Below are 23,349 nucleotides of genomic sequence, written 5' to 3'. Positions count from 1 at the left end.
GATCTGCCCTGGAGCCTTTATTCTTATAAATTGGACTAATAACTGCAGATTTCCAAGAGCATGGGATAGATTCATAGTCATAGATTCGAAGATTGAGCTAAGCAGAGAAGATATCGGGTCTGAAAGACGTTTGTAGAAACAACTGGGTATTCCGTCAGGACCCGGAGATGATCGACCAGGAAGAGAAGCAATAATGGCTTTTATCCTCTGAGGTCTGAGTGTTGAACATGTCATGAAAGAAGGGATGATCATTCATAAGGCCATGATAACAATGGTTGTAACCGGAACAACTGAAATTATATGAATCAGAAAATATGTCCGCAAAAACGTTTGCTTTCTCATAATCTTCCGTTATCGTGGTACCATTCACAGTTAGCGTTGGTATGTCCTGGGATACACGAAGTCTACTGCGGACATCTCGGTGGAAAAAGTTCCGATTTTGATTTTTACAGGGGTTGAGGAGATGTAAACTCTCTTTCTCTTGGACATAATTTGCATAGTTCCTAGCCATGACCTTGTATTGTTCTTTAGTGGTTTGACTATATTGATGCCAATTGTATTATTGTATTGATCTATATTGATGCCAAGCATGCAATTTCCTATTGTTTAGCATTCGTAAAACCTTATTTTTTCTTTTTCTAAATCTCATTTGACGGGGAACATGTTCACGAGACCGCAGAAATAGAGCTGGCAAAGCATCCGCAGCTGAGATAGTTCCAGCCAGTACTTGGTTCTACAGATCTTTTACAATAGTTGATAATCGTGGATAATCTGCATTGTAATAGTTTAGTGTTGATTGGCAATCTAATCCTGTTGTAATATGCAATGAGAAGTGTATCGGCGAGTGCGGTGGATTATTGCTGTTGCAGAAGGATGGAAGTGCATATATGTCGTAGACCACTGAAGGATCGGTAGCAAACAGAAGATCTAAGAAGTTTTCCCCTTTCGTGGGAAAATCGACCAACTGAACGAGTCCAAGTTCTGCTGATATTGATATGAACTGTGACTCCAATTCAGATGAGATTCTCCCATTTATCCAATCGATTCCCCGCATGTTGAAGTCCCCGACCAAAATCACCGGAAAGCATGCAGAGCAGTAATGCCTTAGTTCTCTCCAAAACTCACTCCAATGATCTAAATTGCATGCTTTATTTGGTGGAACGTGCGCCGTAATAAGCCTGCACTTCCTATTTCCGCTTTTTATATCCACCGATATTATCTCGACATCTTGATTTCCATTATGCACGTTCACCAGCTTAGGTTTCAGGCTGCTTCGAATAATAATGCATACACCTCCTCCCACAGTAGTTTCTCTGTCGTATCGGAAAATATTGTATCCTGGTAGACATATCAAGGAAGACGAAACTGACTGATGTAACCAAATCTCTGCTATACACAGAATGTTGACCTCGTATGACTGAATGCAGCAACACAAAGCGTCAATTTTATTCACAATACTTCTGGGGTTCGTGAATATACCTGTAACTCTTTGAGAAATTGACGATGACTCTTGTCCGTACAGTCATTGTTGATTAGAGGTATGCCTCTGACCGGGCGATGCTTCCGTTATAGTACAATCTCCAGCCGGATCCTCCAGAAGATATCTGGGAATACCAAAAAACTCTCTGATGTGTATACCAGATGGCCAGTGGAATGGATCACTCAATGAATCCCAATTACTATCAACAGTGGTTAGTACAAAAGATGCATAGTTGTTTGAGTTCCTTGTATTCAGCTTAACACAGTCGTACTGGAGTTGCGTGTCCTGCAGTATGCGAAGTACATCCGAGACTATACCTGCCAAAAGTTTTTTTTACTTTTGTTAAAGGGTTTTTACTTTTGTTAGTATGTTTTTCAGGGGGCAAAACGAATGCCAAATAAATTAGGATCCATATTTAGAATTTAAAAATTTTTTTAGTCATATATTTGGAAGGACACTTTAAATTAGAAATTATCTATTAGCTGAATTTGAATGATGTTGCTCAGCAATACCATTCAAGTGATTGGTATTCCTAGAGCAACATGAGCAAATATCTTCCGGCATCCCTGGCTGTGATACATTTACAGAGCACTTCAGTGCAGGCACAAATCGAATCTGGTGGGGGGGGGGGGTGATTTTTTATAGTGATGGTTGCAATCAGTGAGGCCCAATCCAGTGTCTGCAGATGCCAAACATGCTTAAAATATAAAAATTAATGTTTTAAAAAATTTATTAAAAACTAAAATTATTTATATACCTTTAAATTATTTAAAACTTTAAATTCAAAAATTGATTAATTTTTAAATTTATTAAAAGTATGCGAAGCAAGTATTATTAATAAACTAAATTAAAAATTAAAACTAAATTAAAATTTTTATTAATAAAAATTATATATTTTTTCAATAAGCAACACATTTAAGAAATTGCTTGTAGTAACTAATGTTACAATTAATGAATTAGCTTTTTTTTTGACAACAAATTTGGGTTCCGGCTACCCTTGCAATATTAATACTGTACACAATGAAAAGTTTGAAAGGCAGACTGAATAATGTGTTATATTGTTACAAAAAATATTGGTAGCATAATTTATTGAAGACGCTCAAGTTAACAAAGCCACGAGGGAAAGAAGAGATCATTCTATTGGTCGAGAACATTCTGGAAAAAGTCTGCCCCTGTCCAGAAGTGGCACTCTTCGAGAACTACGAGCAACGATTATCTTCTATTTCTCAAACATTCAACAAGTCTATGAGGCAAAGCGCAAATTGAGCCGCGTGCAGCGTTCGCGACATGAAGCAGGGCAGCACTCTGTTTTGCGGCCAACGGAAATCATAAGGACAGCCAAATGGAGACACGAGGTGACACTACGCTAAGCGCGTGTACTCGTTGGCGCTGCTGTTGAGCCGCAGATTTTTGTGTCCTGCGTGCACGATTCTTCGTATTCTGTAGGGGTTTTTTAAAAATCAAACCGTGATTTTTATAGAGTTCGCATTCTCTTATGAAAACTGTTGTTTAATATCAACGTTATTTACATATATAATCAATTATTTCTTTAATTAATTCCTGAATTATTTTATTTCTTTCTGAGTTTCTACATATATTATTGTTCTTTCCAAGGTTTTGAGACTTTTCATTAGCTCTAAATTTTCATTCATTATGGAATTATTTTTCGGAATTCATTTTGGGATTCATTAATTTCGGGATTTTCATTGATACATAGAATTTTCGCTAATTTTTATTCGAAATTTTATAAACTGTCATTAATTCTGAATTTTCATTAATTTTTAGAGAAAAAATCCACTTTTTTTTAAATAGCCTACGAAATATTTTTCATTAAATTTCTGAATTCAGCTTTTTTTTAAATTCAGAATATTCATTAATTATGATATTTTATTGATAGAGGAATAACTTTTCATTAAATCTGAAATTTAATTATTAATTTCACTAATTCTGGTGTTTCGTTGATCTAGTTTTCCATTAAATATGAATTTCCAACGCGTTCCAATATGCACATCCCCTCGCTATGCGTGGGGCGTGTTGACGTCATCGCACTCAGGTCCTCGTACACGACTCAATTTGCGCTTAGCCTGAAAATGATGCAATCACAAGAGGAAGTCGGTGTTGTTGGACTTCATGATCAGTGTGAGAACTCTGTAAATAGCTGCTGTTTTACTGTCAAATGTGACGTCCTGAAAATTGTTCCTCTGCTTATTTCAAGGCTTGTGAGAAATTATCCGGAACAATATTTATAAGTACTGTATGACCTTAGCCGCCTAGCAGTTGAGTGGTTAGGGAGCTACCCTCCCTCATTCAAAACGCTGAACTGCTACTTGAAAGTCCTGATTTATCACAGCTGGTCGAACAGAAGCCTGGCACTTCGCTTCTATCCTCAGTTTCTTGAGTTCGAACTGTATTTTTGCTTGTCGGTTCCTCTCTTTCTCTTCAGCATCTTCTCGTCGAATTCTCTCTTCTGCTGCTTCTTGTCAAATTCTCTCTTTCTCTTTGGCTTTTTCTCTTCTGCTTCTCATCGAATTCTCTTCGATGAGGGTCTGTAGTAGTCCTGTTGTGAAGACCTTGTCGTATTTTTCACTGGTCGTAATAAGTTTCTTCAGCTCTATCACTTTCATCTTGGGTTCGCTAGGTTTGCCCATCTGTTCGCAAGGCATCAGAATTCATCATTTAGATATTTTGCCAAGTGGGCAATTTTCCACTCGTTGCCTATTTAGAGAATGTCTGCTTAGCTAAAATCACTTACTCGTCTATTTTAAAATGTTAGGTGCCAATGTGATGGTCGGTGAGGTGTATATGAAGCGGCGAACATAGAAAATCCCTTTATTCTACATTAATACAAAACCACTCTACATTAACATGCACTGACAACCCTTCGTCATGAAGGCTAAAAGCAAACTTCTCGAGAATGCCTTCTTCTCTTGTTAAAACTTAATCCTCATGTGTCTCTTGAATAAAAGTATTACTGAACGTCCTTGTCAACAGCTTGCCTGTTGCACTCTTTAATATCCCTGACATAGAACAATTCTATTAGAATATTCACCTCACCACTCCACTTATTTGAATTTTTTTCCCCATTGTCGGAAATTCACAGGCTTGTCAAGTTTATTCTAATCACCTTCATAACAAGTTCTTCAAGCTATTTTTCTTTAATTCAAAATTATTACCTTTTTTTCATTCTTGTAAAAATTTATAAGAATTGATATTACCCATTGAGATAATGTTCCCACCACTACTGCCGCCACCAACTATGTTCATAGTATTTTCTGTTCTTCCCTCCCTTTCATATATTATATATATCATTATCATTTATATATGTATTATTTGTTATAATTATACTCTATAAAAAATTTTCTGTAAATGTCTACTCTACAGGGTGATTCAGAAAAGATGGGAAAAACTTTTAAGAGGTGATAGTACACTAACACAAACAATTGTCATTAAAGAATGCATAGTCTAATATGAAACGCAAATGTGCTAGCATGTTTCAAAATGGCCGCTCCACAAACATTAAAACAGCATTCCTGTTGAAATTTATCTGGAGAAAAAAGAATGCCATGCATACAAATGTAACCTGGGGAAGAAGAAACCGTATGCAAATCTGCGCACAGTGAATAAAAGGTGCGGACACCATCCCTGTGGACTTATTCCAGCTGGCAACTGTTCTAACAGTTGTAACGTATAGGATAATGGCACACTTTAGCCCCAAAGCAGAAAATGTTTAGTACTGTTCTGTGGCGAGCCCTAAGCTGACTGGAAATGTTCAGCGGTAAAAATCTCGAATTTCCACCGATACGGATGATTATATGATTCATATGATTGGCATCTGCCAATGGGTCGATTTCTTCTGCAGCAAACTTGTTGATTTTTCGCCTTGGTACCAGTGCTCTTCCTATTTTCCTGCCACCACTTCCCCCCTGCCTTGCGTTATTTTTTTCTTCGTTGTTATTCCATGCACTACATAATTTTTTTTTCACATTTTATTTTTTGTTGTGTTAAAATATGGAAAGTTCAAGAGATTAGAAGACAATCGCTATGCTCTATTTCTAAAAATAAAATAAAATAAAAAAATAAAAAAGCATTGGGTCCATATCTACATTGAAAGGAACCTGCATAGCAGGCTGTTTGCGGTGGGAAGAACTGTAGGAAAAAGTGATACAAAACTCATAGAATTTTATAGAATGTCCAAAGTAAGTCTGGAACTGGGGGGGGGGGCAGAAAAATTTAGGAGGATGTGGCAAATTTCCGGTGGAAACAAGGAACACCATTATGGAGTTATCAAATTTTAAATTGGCGGGCAGCAAAAATCCTAGTTACAGCCCTGTCCAAAGAGGCATACAAGGAGCTAATGGAAATTATTTCTCCAGCCATAGAAAAACCAAGTACTAACATGCGAGAATGCATGGGTCCACAATCACATTTGAGTTTAAGTTTTATATATTAATTCATATAAAATCAAAACTTGAACAATGAATATAAACTATAATTTATTCAAACATGAATTTATTAATTTAGGAAAGGACATAAAAAAACTTTTTTGGTACATAAAAAGTAAATATTTCTCCAAGGGGCAAACACTATGTTAGGAAATTAAAAGGCACATAAAAATAAATTATATTACACAAGTAGGAAAAAAATATTGATACATAAAAATTCAATAAAATTCACAAATCGGTATAAACTTTCTCCTAGGAGCAGCTACATACCTACATTGGGAAATTGCGAAACAAGTCAACAGAAGTGCACAATCTAATATTACACACACAAAATGAAAAACATATGTTGGTCATTATCCTATAACTGGACAAGAACTTATCAAAAATAAATGACCCATATAAAGGGATAAACAGGTTTGAAACACATTGTTTTACAACTAAAGTAAATATTCCAAAATCCATCGTTGAGGCCCAGGAAACTATTGTACTGAACCTCCAACACTTTTTTTTGGCTAGCTCTGCCAAACCTTTACACTAGCCTATCATTCAAGTCTGGTCCTGTTTGGTATATATGCATAATCATGCATGGTCAAGTCAAACAAGCAAATAGAATGCTTGGTTTCATTTTCAAAAAGGTCTCTTCACGTTCTCCTAAAGTCATTCTTCCATTTTCTGAGGCTTATTTTGTCCTGGACTAGAGAATGCTGCAAAGTTTTGGAGGCCATACAAATACAATGCCACAACAGACAAAATGCCCAACGAGGTGGCTGATAAAAAAATGCCCATAAAAATATGGTTGTCATATATGTCAAAAATACAGCAACCCAATTAAAAATGCAATTAACACAAATTATAAACAATATATACACATGATAAAATATTATACAATGCCCATAAAGAATACTTATGGTTGTCTTATTCTGAGAATGGATAGCTTCTCGATTTACCCCAACATGTTTATCGTACTTTTTTTTAAACGTGTCAATTGTGTTACAATTTACTACCTCCGGGGGTAAGCTATTCCATTTATTAACAACCCTATTGGAGAAAAATTCCCTGCGACACCATAACCTTGCATTGTCCCTCACCAATCGATACTGGTGTCCCCTTGTAAAAGCAGTCGATTGGCGGTGTACTAAAAGTTCATGGTCCATCCTATCCATCCCATTGAAAATTTTGAACACTTCGATCATATCTCCTCGACACCTGCGTTCATCCAATGTAAACATATTCAAAAAATGAAGTCTCTCTTCATAACTCAAGCCCTGTGTGCCAATAAGGACACACGTAGCTCTTCTCTGCACCCCTTCAACCAAGTCTATGTCCCTCTGTAGGTATGGTCTTCAAAACCTTGCAGCATACTCCAGTCCAGGACGAACTAAGCCTCGAAAAAGCGGAAGAATGATTTTAGGAGAACGCGAAGAGACCTTTTTGAAAATGAGACCAAGCATTCTATTCGCTTTTTTGACCACCGCTGAACAATGTTCAGAAAACTTAAGTCGCTTGTCAATGAGAATTCCCAAATCGATGACCCTAGTTGAATCCGGGATAGTGACACCATTCAACTCGTAAGAGAACCGTGGGTTGTTGAAACCAAAATGAGCGACCATGCACTTATCTACGCTAAACGTCATGCTCCATTCATTTGCCCATGCTGCAATCCTGTTTAAGTTGGTCTGGAGCAACTCCCTATCACTTTCATTCCCGATTACCCCCATTAGCTTCACATCATCTGCGAATTTGCTAGTAATCCCATCGATACCCTGATCGAGTTTGTCGATAAAAAGTGAAAAAGGTATGGGGCCAAGGACACTTCCTTGAGGAACTCCACTTGTGATGTCTGTCCAACCAGAGAATTCCCCGTTCACCACAACTCGTTGCGACCTATCTCTTAACCACAATTCTATTCAATTCAGCAAGTTGCCCCCAATTCCAACCTCGTGTAAAAAATTCAATAGTTTGCCATGTTGGACCCGATCGAATGCCTTCTGGAAATCAAGGTAAACAACGTCAACATTTTTGCTCTTACCCAAAGACTTAGTCACATGCATACCTACAGAGGGACATCGATTTGGTTCACGGGGGTGCAGAGAAGAGCTACAAGTGCTCTTGTTAGCACACAAGGCTTGAGCTATGAAGAAAGACTTGATTCCTTGAATATTTTTACATTGGAGGAACACAGGTGTTGGGGGGGGGGGGAATATGATCAAAGTGTTTAAAATTTTCGAAAGGATGGGCCATGAATCATTAACTCTTTAATACCCAGATAGAAAACCTGGGAGGGTTGGGAAAATACCAAGTTTTTTGTGTTCGAAGTGGACTTGTCCAAATTTCGGCCACTTTCCCTCTTCCCCACTCTTTCTCCATGAGTTTCTATTCATGCTACCCTTTGCATTCATGTTCACCCTTTCATTTCAATGGATTTTTGGGAGATAATTTGTCTACTGAAAACACACCCCCTTTCCTCACAATATTATCTCTTTGTAAAATGTATTGAGTACCCTTATCTTTCTATAAATGAAAAGACTGGTATACGTGTGTGTGAGTGTAAGGAGGTGTGATCCATACAGGTCTATTGTGTGAGAGGGTCTACTGTGTCAGTAAGGAAGACAGTAACTTGGATATAATCAGTCCATTCTCACAAGAAGCATTCTAGTACATCAGCTTTTAAAATCCCATTGATAGGGACATGGCCCCCACATGGGGGGGGGGCCCGACAGGGCTCTAGCCCTGGGGCCAGGGACGGTTATCATCATTTTTTTGCTTTTTCATGCTATAAATTAACAGCAGAAGGGGCTTGCAAAAGATCCCAGCCTAGGGACCACGCTACAGGATGTGGGGGCCATGGATAGGGCGGTTGCAGTTGTCTTTTCTGTTCCCGCCGCTGACAAGAGCTTTCACCTACTTCCCTGTTGGTGACAAAAGCCCACCAAAACATACCCATACCCCCTAGCTGGGCCAACTTGAGGCGGTTACGGGCATTAACCTACTCGGCCGACTTCGGCCGATCTGCGCATTGTTGAGTTAATAGACCCTCAATCAACTGCTTCGACAAAGGAACATCAGTATGATTTAGTGATGGACAACTCCAGGTCATAGTATAGCAGGGAGTTTTTCCCCCATGATAGAGTTGTCAATAAATGGAATAGCTTACCTCTAGGAATCGTTAACTCCAACACAATTGACACGTTTCAGAGGTAGTACAATAACATATTGGGATAAATTGAGAAGCTATCCATACTTGGTTAAGACAATCATAATCATCTTTTTTATGGACAGTGTTTTATATATTGGTAAATTTTTTTAGTGATATGTGCTTTTATATTGGATTGTTATGTTTTGGTTATATTTAATATCCATATTTTTTGTGGATAAATTTTTTCAGCCACCTCGTTGGGCAATTTGCCCGTTGTTGTGGCCCCTAGTGTTTTTCTAATTTGGTGCCAATTAGTTTAAAATTATTTCAAGAATGTACACACAGAGCAGATTTAAAAACCAATGATACATACAGATCATACTACTTTCTAGTATGTCAATTTAAATTTGCTGGATTTGAATCATGAAAAAAATTCATGATTCAAATCAATAGTAAATATAGAACTGTTTTTTAACTGCACTCCTCTGTTGCCATGAATTTTTATTTTTATTTGAATAATTTTGATTTTTTTAGTTGACTATTCTATTTTCCATACTAATTTTTACTAGCATTTACCAGAATGGGTAATTTTTTTGATTGACTCCTTGGTAAATTTTTTCTTTCTTTTTTTTGTACTATATGATAACAATAAAGTTTATTTGATTTGAAAGATTCAAATTACCCAATATTTTTTTAAACATCATACATTTAAATCACAAAATTCAAATGTCAATAACCTAGTAATATAGTAATGTGGTTGTCATAAATATCTTAAGAAATATATCTTGATAGAAAATAATTAATAATTTAAATTATTTTGAGGTTATCTGGCTATACAGGATGTACTTTGGTCTCCCTCGGTCTATACTTTGCCCGAGGGAAGACCACAGTTGGGCTGATTGTAACTGAATGATAGAAGTTATTGTATATGATTTCATTCTTTTACAATTCTCATGGCATAATACATATAAAATGTTGCAAATACTGTACATATAGTGTCATTTATAATGCCTCATTAGCTTCAAAGTGTATGAACTGATCACAATAGGCCTGAAAATATTTTACACTAATTAAAAGGAACCAGGCAATTTTCCAATTGTTGTTGGATGCAATAAGGCAGGTTTTCCAATTTGCTTAACACATATGCTTGGATAAGGTTACTTGTATACATCATAGGCGGAGATAGACTTGGAAGTCTGGGGGGGGCGGGCACGATGATGATGTCAATTCATATATACATTAGATCAGTTGACTCCACCTTTGACGCTGGGGAGGCAATGCCCCCCCCCACACCCATATCTCCGCCCATGGTATATATAACATATTCTTCTGCAACATTTTTTTCTTTGTACATTTTGTACATTAGAACCTCATTATAACAGACTGAAGGTTATCCGTTATAATGAGAGTCCAGTTTACATAGGCGCAAATAGAACTGAAAGTCTGTAGGGCATGTGATGTCAATTTATTTATACGCATATAAATTTATTTTTCTCCTCCATTGACGCTGGGATTGATGGGGCATTCCTCCCCCCCCCCATATCTCTAGTCCTGCTGGTTTATAACATAATTCTTATAGAGGTGTAATGCTACAGGACGTACAACAATGAAAGTATAGTAATTAGCTGTAAACGCAGTGTTTATTAAGTATCAAATAAAAAACAGCCTTCAACATAGGTTGAAGTTGAAAAAGATAAATATGTGTATAAATCTTAATTTTTCTAGCTGGCGAGCGGTAATGAAGTAAGTCAAGTAATGAGCGGTAAGTCATGAAGCACATCCATATTTATGTAAAGCAATGGTCAATGTTTAATCGCCTGCTTGGAAATGCCTGTTAAAACGAGTTAATCCTTTTTTGGATACTTAGAATGAGTTTTATACTCATTATATAAAAGTTTTGCAACTTTTTAGCTCTGCCGGTTATAAGCGAAGTCTGTTATAGTAAGATTCTACTGTACGCAGTATTAATTACCTTGAGCATCTCGTTATTTTTCACAACCATTGTAAGCAACAGTGACAATCTTGTCTCATATGCATATTATCAAGCCACTGTGTAGATTTGAGCATTCCTGCACCTTGTTTGTAATCAAAATAAACACTACAGAAACACTTGGTTGATCTCTAAAAAGCATTGGTGTTGTTTTTATCTTCAATTTTAGTTATCTGCCACAGTGTTAAAAATTTTTAAAGTAATTTGGCCTTCATGTCAGTAAATAGTGGAACCTCCATAACTCTGGCGTGTCCATTAACATGTTGACCCAAAGCAGACGTTAAGTTAGCTGGGTTTTGTTTGATCTCACTATCATTGATATATGCATGCATAATTATATGTATGTGTACAGTTCTATCTCATCATCAAATAAACAAAATTATATATTTTTTTGCAAAAAAGTTTTCAAATCTCAAATTGGAGTGAAAAAAAACATGTCATGTGACAATAGTTTTGTTAAAAAAACTCGAAGTACTTATTTGTGACTTGTAGTCCACAGGTTTATTTAAACAGTGGGAAGTGACCCTATTCCCAGGTGTGAAGAATATCAATGCAAACAGGGGCGTCAGAAGTGTTTCAAACCTGTGGGTGCTCATCTTGAGGAATAGGAAATTTTAATTTTTGAATAAATTCTATCGGTGCTCGAACCCTGGCCACATATTATCGTGGGTGATGGAATACCCATACAGCACACTCCCAGTTCCGACGCCACTGCGTGTAAACACAATGAAACCAATGCACTAGTAATTTGAAAAATTAATGGTGATAATACAGCACAAATTTTAGTTGACTTTAAACAGGGTTTAAACATCTTGTGTGGTGTATATATAGAGAGGTTTCTCCTCATTGAATTTAGTTTTGTGCCAACTATGAAAATGTCATCACAAATATTGAGTTATCAGGGTAGTCACTTATCGAGGACCTACTGCATGCTCACACACACGCACGCGCATTTATTTATAAACACATCAATATAATAAAAGGGCTGGTTTTTCTGCTGGGATTTCTAAAAACATTTTTAGAAAATGTAACAAGGAAATTGTTATGCACACCTAATTCATTTATTAAATTATTAAAGAAAAAAATCACATTTTAAAATTTTAGCGGAAAATTTAATCATGGTAACATTGCATTCCCGGCTCAAAGCACGTGCTTTAGGCCCCCCTCCCTGCTGGAATTTCTCACGGACCCCTATCAAAAACAAAGCCTACTTTATTATGTCACAAAATAAATAAAAATTCATCCCATGCTGACTGAATGCCATGAACATATATGTCCAGTTTCCGTCACGTTCATATGTATAAACAATGAAAAAATAGCTACACTGCAATGAATAAGTATTGTTTATTATATGAAAAAAATGCTACATACCTGACAAATTTACTTCATTGCCTATTTCACTCTAGACTTTTTCAACAGCATCCTTCTTGGAGTAACTGGGCCTCGTGTAATCATATAATTCTGGGTACTTCTCAGCCAAACCGAGGTATTTCAGATAGACCTCCTCCATTTTTCCCTGACGATTTGGGTGATTCAATTACAATTGTACTTCTTTTCATATCTCTCGAAACACCAATATCTCGCTCGTCAATCACCATGCGTAAAAATCGCCAAGCAATCGTGCCGTTGGCGGTCTCCAACTCATTTAGTTGAGAAGTGAAGGAGAGGGAAAAAAGAATTGTAGTTCGCTCGCGAAGTAATTGCTCCATGTGCAGAGGGCCTAAGTCAATACCTGCTGTGGTCCGCCATTATGGAATGAACGAATCTGCTGTGATATATATCAAGAAAAAGGAATTTTTTTTAAACTTGTTCAGCCGTAGCTGTAGCTGCATCTATGGCAGTCAAAACTTTGCCTCGCCAATGGGATCCATATGTTTCTCATACAAAAAACTGCTTTTTGTGAGTACAAGACTGCTACAAAAAGGTATTCCAATTGATTGCAATATTATGACAGAAAAAACAAAAAATTTTACTCTTCAATAAGGAATGGGCTGGTGAAACGTCTATTCCATCAGAATTTTATGCAAGTGAAGTTTGATTCCATAGGTTTAAGAATTGATTCGGATCACACAATGGCGATCAAGCCTCTGCTGACCAGGAGGCAGCTAGAAAATTTTCAAAGACTTGGTAGAAAATTATTGAAGAGAAGGGTTATGCACTTCAGCAGGTGTTTAACGCTGACGAAGCTACACTTATTTAGAAGAAAATGCTGCAAAGAAGTTAAGCAAGAGAAAAAAAACGAGCTCATGGTTTTAAGGCAAGTAGAGATAGACTTCTTATGTTGTTTTGTGCAAATACGTATGGGTACATGATAAAGCCCACTATAATTTTCAAATCTGTGAATCCATGAGCATTGAAGGGAAGGATAAGCCAAAGCTCCCAGTATTTTGGACGAACAATAAAAAGGCTTGGACTACAAAAACAGTTTTCCTGGATTGGTTTAAACAGTGTTTCTTTCCTGAAGTTAGGAGGTACATTGGGAGTGAATTCATACCATTGAAAGTGCTTTTGATACTCGATTGACCAAGGAGGAATTTATGCAGCTGACTGGTCCTGAAACTGAAGTGGTACCAGATGAAGATCAAGATAAAGAAGTAGAAGACAAGTTCACCACAAGTAACATTGCGGAAGGGCTTCGCAAGCTCAAATCAACAATAGATTATTTTCATAAGATAGATCCCTATATTTTATGTTCTTCACATGTAGAAAAATTAGTAGAGGAAGAGCCTTGTCAACATATTTGAACATACTAGATGATATGAAAAAGACACAGGAAACACAAAAATCACAATGTTTTTTCAGAAAACATAGCCAACAATCACTCCACCCTCTTTTACATTCCCTTCTACCTCTGCATTACCCTACTCTTTCTCATGATGTTCAGTAAACGAGATATACAAAAAATCCCTATGGTTTCGGTTATTCCCGGATTTCTGGCCACCCCGGAATGTAACCCCCGCGAATATGGGGGACGACTGTACGTTATTCTTGTGTTTTCTCCTCTTAGCCCTAGATTTACTATGTTGCACCCTGTACCACGTTTGCATTTCATTTTAGACCATGCATTTACTTTGATGAAAATTGTTTTTGTGTGTACTACCATCTCTTTTTCCCATCTTTTTTGAATCACCCTGTATAATGTTGTGATTGTCAGTATGAGCCAAGTCAGCTTTTTGGCAATTTATTTTTCTCCTGTTTCTTGTATAATATTGTTTTCTTAAAAAATAAAGTATATTGATTAATTGGGGGGGGGGAACATTACATAATGAAGATTTCTCGAAAATATTAAAAGCAAAATCTACTATATTTATTTTCGAAAGGAAATTTTATGAAATTAATTTCTATTTACATTGAAATGAGCATTGTGTGAAAAATATTTTTGTTTTAGTTGTGGATTTATGAATTCAATCAACTAGTTCGTGTAGTTATATTGCAACCTCCTGCTGAAGTCAACAAAAAAGTAGACCTGGTTCACGAGTGAGTACTTTGGTTTTTGTTTGATTAAATAAGGTAAATAAGGGTAATATAATAAATGGGTAGGCTTTTACATTGAAAAGTGTTAGTGTAAATAACGCCCATGGTAATATCCTGATGTACGCTGTTTATGTTACATTCCTCTTGTTTGTTGTCATGTGTGTTATGTAGTTCATATTGAAGTTTACTATCTGTGTATAAATATGTTTTATAGTTTCACAGGGACTCAGGGGCTCCTATCTAACAGGTTATGGGGCCTGCTGTGTTTTTTTTTTTTGCAACTAGAAACTCTTCCGATGTTTTTTAATGATCTTTCTCGGGCTGATTAGCATTTTTTCTCTCCAGCATAGCTGGCTGAGGAATATAAAGCCCTGTGGTGGGAATTAGAAATTCTGAGAGTTTTGATGTAGACGACTTCCAGGACTGTGACCACCAGTTTCGCTGTCGGCACCCTGCCGGAAGGGTATGAAAAAAATCATGATTAAAAAAAAAAATCTTTTGATTAAAATTAACTGACTGCTTATTACACGGACACCGGAAGTAAAAAATGACTGGTGTTGCTAGAAGTATGTGTCATTTCTCTGTACAAGGCCACAATATTTACATATATTTTCCTCTGACCATACCCCTTTTTTTGAAATAATGTCCTTTTTTTTGTTTCGAATTTATTTGATTTCAGCGATGACCCGTTCTTCAACCTACTTTTGCAGTAAAATATAACAAACCTATGCAGGAGGGGATATACGGGTACCATGTTTGCCCCAAGACCAGTGCCGTCTTAACACATGGTCCTACCCTGGGGGCCTCAAGAGAATGTGGGCCAAAATTTCTGAGGCCCTATTAAGCAAATTATCGAAAGTTTCAACGGGATCTAATTTTTGTGAGACTCCTCTTCTCTTGGACCCCCAAGCCGTGCCTGGGTGGGCTCATTCTTTTTTACGACGCTCCCGCCCTTTCCTAAGAATCCTGGTGCGTCTCAACAGTTTTGGACAAGAAAAATATTTGCCCGATTTTATGTATTTGATGGGGGGAAGGAATCGGCATCCATTATTTCAAAATATACAAGAATGCTGTGAAATATCCATACAGAAAATGTTAAATACAAACTTCAACAAATTAACACAAAAACTGGCAAAAATTCAGCGCTGAGGGTAATTTTAAACTAATGAGAGAGAAAGAAGTCCTGAAACTCTCTCTCTTGATTAAAATTTTGGACTTATTGAATCAAAAATAATTGAAAGGCGGGCACCACACCCTGGGGGTGTAAAACCCAAACATTACACTTTTTTATAATTTATGGGGTACAGTATTTACTTTTGCGTTTGGGGCCTCAACTGACTTTAATCCGCCCAAACAAAACTTTTCACGATCCCTTCTGTAGTTAATTTGCAGCTTGAAGAAACCAAAAAACATTATGGTAATTGTTCCAGGCCACGGGCTGTTTCCATGTCAGCCCTACCCTTGTGGGGTCAAATGCCGAACTTGGAAATTGGGCATCGACATCTGCACAACAATTTTACCGAATTTAAGAGTTGAACTTGAAAATTATTGGCAAAATTCCTGGTTTAAATGACAGCAGATGTTGGTTCAGACGAAAACAATAAGCTAATATTCATTTGCAATTCCCATTTTCCCTGTGGTGCCCAAAGGCATTTTCGCCGGTCTTGGTTTCGAACAACACAACGCAAATCACATGGGTAGGGGGATGAATATGAAACTGTGGGAAGGAAATGACAACAACATTTGGTTAAGGGTGTCCTTTTTTAAGCAAAATTCAGTTTTGTCAACCCTAAGGGATAATGAGCAAGCCAGACCTCTGGAAAAGTGTGCAGACTTCTCAAACATGAATTCATTGGTGACATATTGCCCAAAATAGGGCGACAATGACTGAATGAACGCCAGGGGCTCCACCACTGGACTTATCCCATTGCTGAGATTTCTTCCAGCCCAGCTTTCGTAGCAGAGTCGGGAACAAAGTGAGTGCACCTAACAGTCTGATTGTGTAGCTAGTGTTGTAACTGATATAACTGGACAATGCGCGACCACACGTGGCACGCATTGTCCAAAGGTTCTTCGTCAATCGCCAGTGAAAATACGTGAAACACCAAAGCACTACTGTACTACAACATCGGAGAACTGACCTCGTAAAATGAATGAACATGAGATGCGAACGTTCAACAAACACAATCCGCATTTATACTAATCATGAAATAAATATTCTTGGACCACTTCGTCACAACAAGAAAACTATTACGTCACACAAGGTACATTTCAAAATAATTTACATAAAGTTCTATAAATATTAGTGTAAACGACAAATCATCGTTTGGCAACATGCCAAGTGAACTGGCCAGGTTCACCCAACATGACCAACGATAATCTGGAATAATTTACTAACGGATGTCCGCGGCCATCCGCCAGCAAACGAAATATTTAAGCAAGGAACATAAAACTTATAGTTAACACGAAAAAAGGCACAAAAACCTCAATGAGACCATGTGAGTCGCTCTTGATATTAAGATTAGTAAAAAAACATGACCCGGGATGTGTCATGTTACAGAGCATGCATTTCAAGACGCTGCAGACGAGAAGAAATGTCCATTAGAATGGTCTGCGTTTGCGAAGCTTCAGATGACACCACATGAACTGCAGTGGAGCTTTCCGTGGCAGCAAGTATGGCATCGACCATTTCTGCCAGTTTATCCACGCTATCATTGGATATTGCTAGTATTTGCTGAACATTTGCAGGCAGTTGCTGGAGGAAAAGGGACTTCAAAATATCATCACTCACCCGTTGCCCAGCTTTACTTCGCATTTGCAGGAGAAAGCATGATGGTTTCTGGTCACCCAGTTGCAATCCAGAAATTAGGTCATGCAACCGCTGTTCTTCCGAGTCTGCATACTGTGTGCACAAACTGTGTTTTAGCATAGCTTAAGATGTTGCGGTGGGTGGGCTGGTGATAATGTCCCCAATAACTGACAGCTCCTCAGGGTGCAAGGCAGATACAATGTGATGATACTTTGTCACCTCGGCTGTCACTCCTGCCAGAAGAAACTGACTTTCCATCTGTCTAAACCAGATCTCTGGATTGGCTCGCAAAAACGGTGGAGCTTCGTTCTGCTTAAATCTTCTGGTTGCCTGTCCTCTTCACAATATAGGTTGTAGTGTCTTCACAGTTGTAGTGATTCATACACATGCACAATAACACGTGACACCTCAACCAAACACCCCACATCCTCTCTAGATGGCTTTGACTTCTTTACCAACCTCAAGGAAAAATTATATCTAATATCTGGACGGCTTTGACCGATTCCGCACACCAAGCATCTAGTTGTCGCCCTGCCTCTTGAAGTAGGCTTTAGTCTATCCAAGGATGATGAACCAAAGACCCTATCTTAAAAGAAGAGATGTCCAATGCAGGGCCGTAGGTAGCTATTCCTGTGCCCTGTGCAAGAATTTGAATTTAGGTCCCTTCTGGCCCACTTTTTGGCCCATTTAGACCCATTCTGGGGCCCCCTTCCAAGTGGACCCTGTGTGGGTGACCTGTTCCACTCACTTAGTTACGGCCCTTGTCTAATGTACCTACAGAGAATTGGTTAGCTCTCATCTTTGCCGCATACTCAACAAGGCCTGATATAGCTTTTGCTGTTGGTCATCTAAGCAAGTTCAACAACAATCCTGGAAAAGCTCACTGGGCTGCACTGAAAAGTGTTCTTCGATACATCAACTCAACTGCTTCCATGAAAAGGATATATGAAGCTAAGCACTCTGAGCTTTCTACATATGCTGATGCAGATTGGGGAAATTGTTTGGACACCAGAAACTCCATATCTGGATATGCATTCATTTGTAGTTGGGGATCATTCAAGTGTTACGCATCAGCATCGGGGGGGGGGGGGTTCGGATTTGCTGACTTTTGATGATAAGTGGGAGAGGGGGGGTTTGAAGGTTGCTTATGTCATCAACCACCCCCTTTTGAAGATATGAAATATTCTAAGCTGCTGATGAAATTTTGCTGATGGGGGAGGGGGGTCAGTGTTTTGCTGACAAAGGGGGGGGGGGGTCAAAAAGTCATTCAGGGCAAAATAATAACTTAATTAGCATTGCACGATTTCATAATTCATGGAAACATCACAAAAATGAAGTAATTAAACAAATAACTACAACTTACTCAGGAAATGTTAAATATATTGTCCACTGTAAAATGGCAATGAGGTGAAAGCAAAACTTTGCTTGTTTAACAACAGATCATACTGTCATGGTCATGATGTGGATATGCTTACAATTCACCAAAGTTTGCAATCCGACCTCTGTTAATAACATTTTGAGGTATTCTTTTTCTCCCACCCCCACAACCAGAAGTTGCAAGGGTTAAGGTCAGGTGAACTGTCTGCCGGCCAGTTGTCGTGCCATCCTGTTATTGTCCAAATGGTTTTTCAGCAACGGCTTTGCTGGTATTGCGATGTGCATCTCGATAAAAGTTGTGCTATCCACACACTGATGCTATTGAACTGTCGAAATGATGTGGTTGCACAAAATAGATTATACTGCTATCCAAGTACAGCATCATCTACTTGCACATTTTGCACTTTTTTCTTTTGCGAAAGAAACTTCCATTGCTTCAGGAGTACTCATGCAAATTTTCAAGTCATTCTGACCAGTAGCTCTTATTGCATAGTTTTGGAATCGTAGCCGGTCAATTTGTCGCACTCAACTTGTCGTGCTGAACTCGTCGCGCCTCAATTTGTCGCGGTAAAAATTCGTCGCAGTACCAATTCGTCGCGGTACAAATTTGTTGCAGTGTCAATTCGTCGCAATACAAATTTGTCGCAGTATCAATTCGTCGCGGTACAAATTTGTCGCAGCTCCAATTCGTTGCGATACAAATTTTTCGCTGTGTCGATTCGTCGCAATACAAATTTGTCGCAGCGTCAATTCGTCGCAATACAAATTTGTCGCAGCTTCAATTCGTAGCTGTACAAGTTTGGCGCCATGTCAATTCGTCGTGACGTCAATTTATATATTACAGAGCAGAATCAATTCTTCGAACCGTTGATTTTTCACTGTACATGTCCCACGTGAGCTTGTATGTATGTCGGTTTTTGTCTTACACGTGAAATAAAAACATTAACAAAAGTGTACACGCAGTTAACTGAAAATAATTAATTTTTGTCAATGCAGAAAGGTCATCGAAATTAAAATTACAATATCAATTACATTTAAAAATTTAACTGCATATAAAAGTTATTATATTTGAAAATTCGGTTATAAAAATTTGAAATGTTAAATTATTGATTTTTGCTGTGATAAAATTTCAATATCATGTGGAAAAATTTCGGTTTGCATGATATTCCCCAAATTACAGTGAGCCTATCTTTAACGGTAAATTTCTATCTGCCCCATGGGCTCGAGAGTTTCTCCCGCCCCTCCCCCCCTTCAAGAGTCACCAACATTTACCATTACAGTATCTCCATAAGAACCTGAAATATTTAATTAATTAATAATTCAATTAAATTAATATTTAATTTTCACCATATAAGCCGCACTTCCCGCATTTGTTGGGATTTTTATTTCTCACAGCGAAGGGAGTTGGGCGCAGATCAAGGATGGAAATGTACAGTGCTTATGAATGACGATTCGATGAAGTTTTCATAACCACAGGATGAGCACCGACAAAGGCACTGTAATCACCAATAAGAAAGATGACTATGGGTCAGTCGCATAGATACAATATAACCATTAATCTTATGTTTATAATCAGTCGCATATCTTTGGCTGGCTTGTTTGAATATTTTCACAAAGTTTTCATTAGCGTCTAAGCTTTTGTAACAAGGTTGGTGTGCTTGGTCTACATATTTCTGTTGGCATAAACATGGAATATTGCAAAACCGAACGTGGAAATGATATGTTGGTTTACGTGTGTGTTTAAAAGTTTTTCCCCCATAATTCATGTTGTCCGAAATTATAAAAACTTTTAATGCAATTCAAAATGAATTAGACTATTATTAATTTTCTTAATTTGAGTTTTTTGTTGTATCTTAAAGAGAGATACAGGTTATACGGATGACAAATAATAATGTAGTACTTTTTAAAATGAAATTGTTTGAATTCAATTTAAATTGCAATAAATTGAAATCTCCTATGTACCTTAAAAAAAAATTATGGTAGTTCAAAATACCATCACGTATTATTCTATAAATCATCATCGGGTTTTTACTGCGATATTCACGTATATAAATGTAAATAAAATGATACTCAAAGCACCGAAAATAAATAAAGGTTTAGATATTGTGGAGTGTTTATATGTACGATACGAATTGTTTTTAAAATTAAAATTTTCCTAATAAATGTAGGCTATAATCAGAGGCGGATTTATAGTTTTCCCACCTGTGGGCTATTCAAACCTTGCCTTTCTTCTTCCTTTCTAATTCATGTTCTTGATCACCAATTACTTAATTTTGGTCACGCCCTTTCACTTGAACGTGTCATCTTGCGATAAAGCCCGCATACCCCCTCCCCACCTAGGAAATATATCTCTGAATATAATGATCTTACATTGTCTGTTAATGTTAATTCACTTGTATTGTAAGAAGAAATTTTTACTAATCGTTGACTGGAGCCGTAGACCAAGCACACCAGCCTTGTATCAAAAGCTTAGACGCTAATGAAAACTATGTGAAAATATTCAAACAAGCCAGCCAAAGATATGCGACTGATTATAAACATAAGATTAATGGTTATATTGTATCTATGCGACTGACCCATAGTCATCTTTCTTATTGGTGATTACATTGCCTTTGTCGGTGCTCATCCTGTGGTTATGAAAACTTCATCGAATCGTCATTCATAAGCACTGTACATTTCCATCCTTGATCTGCGCCCAACTCCCTTCGCTGTGAGAAATAGAAATCCCAACAAAAGTGGGAAGTGCGGCTTATACGGTGAAAATTAAATATTAATTTAATTGAATTATTAATTAATTAAATATTTCTGGTTCTTATGGAGATACTGTAATGGGGCAGATAGAAATTTACCGTTAAAGATAGGCTCACTGTAATTTGGGGAATATCATACAAACCGAAATTTTTCCACATGATATTGAAATTTTATCACAGCAAAAATCAATTATTTAACATTTCAAATTTTTATAACCGAATTTTCAAATATAATTAAACTTTTATATGCAGTTAAATTTTTAAATGTAATTGATATTGTAATTTTAATTTCGAGTGTCATGTACATGAAGAATAATGATCTAATTAAAAGTCTGATTTCATTCTTTTTACTCGAGAGTTGTTACTTTAGAGTTGAAAAAAAATCAAAAATCGATTGACATTTGCAGTGGTGTCAGAGACAGACATGCTGTTGGTGCCCAGGGTACTTTATGGAATGGGTAGGATCACCCAGAGAAATGATTCAGAAATCAAAATTTCCTACTTCAAGATCAAGACAAGAACCCACAAGTTCCAAACACTTCCGGCATGCTTGGCCAGTCAAAGGTGCCGACATGAAGGAAACATTGAGGAGGTGGGGGCTGAAAATCGCCATTCATTCCGTTTATAAGGGACTCAAATCCCGACAAAAAGTGGGAAATGCGGCTTATACGGTGGAAATTAAAATTTAAAAATTTATTTGATCTCAATTTTTTATTTGGGTGAGCTCTTCAACATCCCTCACTGCGAGAAATGGAAATCCCGACAGAGATGCGACTTATATGGTGAAAATTTAATTTTAAAAATTTAATGACTTCAATGAATACTTTCCTTCATTTGTTAAAAATTAAAACAGATGGGCAGGGGGAACATTTCCAATAAATGAGAAAAAAAATTAGTTCCATTTTTTACGCCTAAAGCAACTACCCTATTTATAAGATCACAACAAACATATGAATTTTAAAGCAATTTAAATTTGTCGCGATGAAATGAGCTTGCGACAAATTTGTACCGCGACGGAATGAGCCTGCAACGAAATAAGCCTACAACAAATTTGTACCGCGACGAAATGAGCCTGCGACAAATTTGTACCGCGACAAAATGAGCCTGTGACAAATTTGTACCGCGACGAGTTTGTAGCACGACGAATTGACACTGCGACGAATTGTCCCGCGACAAGTTGAGCGCGACGAATTGACCTAGACCCTTTTGGAATCAAAACTTTAATTACAATTTCCCACTGCGTATAGCTGATTATTTTTCATAAAGCTGTTACTACTATACAGTAGAACTGGACTTAATGGCAGGGATGTTTGGTTTAAACCTTGGTTTTAACCAAGTGGTTTTTTTCAAAACATCAAATGAAAGTTGCCTAAATATAATTTTTTTCCTTGAAAAATATCATTTGTTCATTACCAGTCAAAATTTTTCATTCTTACCACATTTTATATTCTTGGTATATATTGTATATTCAGATGGTATATCTTTAGATAAGTCTCATAAAAGTGTTTTGAATATATATATATATATATATATATATATTTTCATATGAAGTATCTTAGTTATTTAAAGTTATATAGAGAAGCCAAAATCATCAGTCTCATTCTCACCACATTTTCTAACCTTTGGCTAAATTCTGATGCTCTATCTTTAGCAAATTCATTAATAAGGATTGCATCACATCTAATTGTAGTGGTGTATTATCTCACAGGGTTTTTGCTTTGCTTTTTTTCCTTCACAAAGAAGCAGCAACAGTAGTGACACATCATACTAAGGGCAGGTGGTCTTATAATCCAACACAGACACCAGCTGTCCCTAAACAAAGTGTACACACTAGTAGTTACAGTACCTCACAGACATTTTCAGTTTCTTTGCCATAAGAAGTAGCACATCT

At 37.2% G+C, this 23,349-nt stretch overlaps 1 protein-coding gene across 3 annotated transcripts in view; it reads left to right on the top strand.

The window, feature by feature from the left end:
* The window catches only part of Cad87A (cadherin 87A), a 672,761-nt gene that overhangs the window by 488,253 nt on the left and 161,159 nt on the right, over nucleotides 1–23,349 (top strand). For all 3 annotated transcript variants that reach the window (XM_089252829.1, XM_089252827.1, XM_089252828.1), the window contains one exon: nucleotides 14,437–14,525. In XM_089252829.1, the coding sequence (XP_089108955.1) occupies nucleotides 14,437–14,525 (89 nt within the window). The remainder of the gene's footprint in view (nucleotides 1–14,436; nucleotides 14,526–23,349) is intronic.

This window comes from Pholcus phalangioides, unplaced genomic scaffold, assembly GCF_987345545.1.
Source record: "Pholcus phalangioides strain wild (caught in Gottingen) unplaced genomic scaffold, Ppha-v1.0 ptg000031l_1, whole genome shotgun sequence".
In the NCBI taxonomy this organism is placed as follows: Eukaryota; Metazoa; Arthropoda; class Arachnida; order Araneae; family Pholcidae; genus Pholcus; species Pholcus phalangioides.
This window is presented reverse-complemented; position numbering and strand designations above follow the sequence as displayed.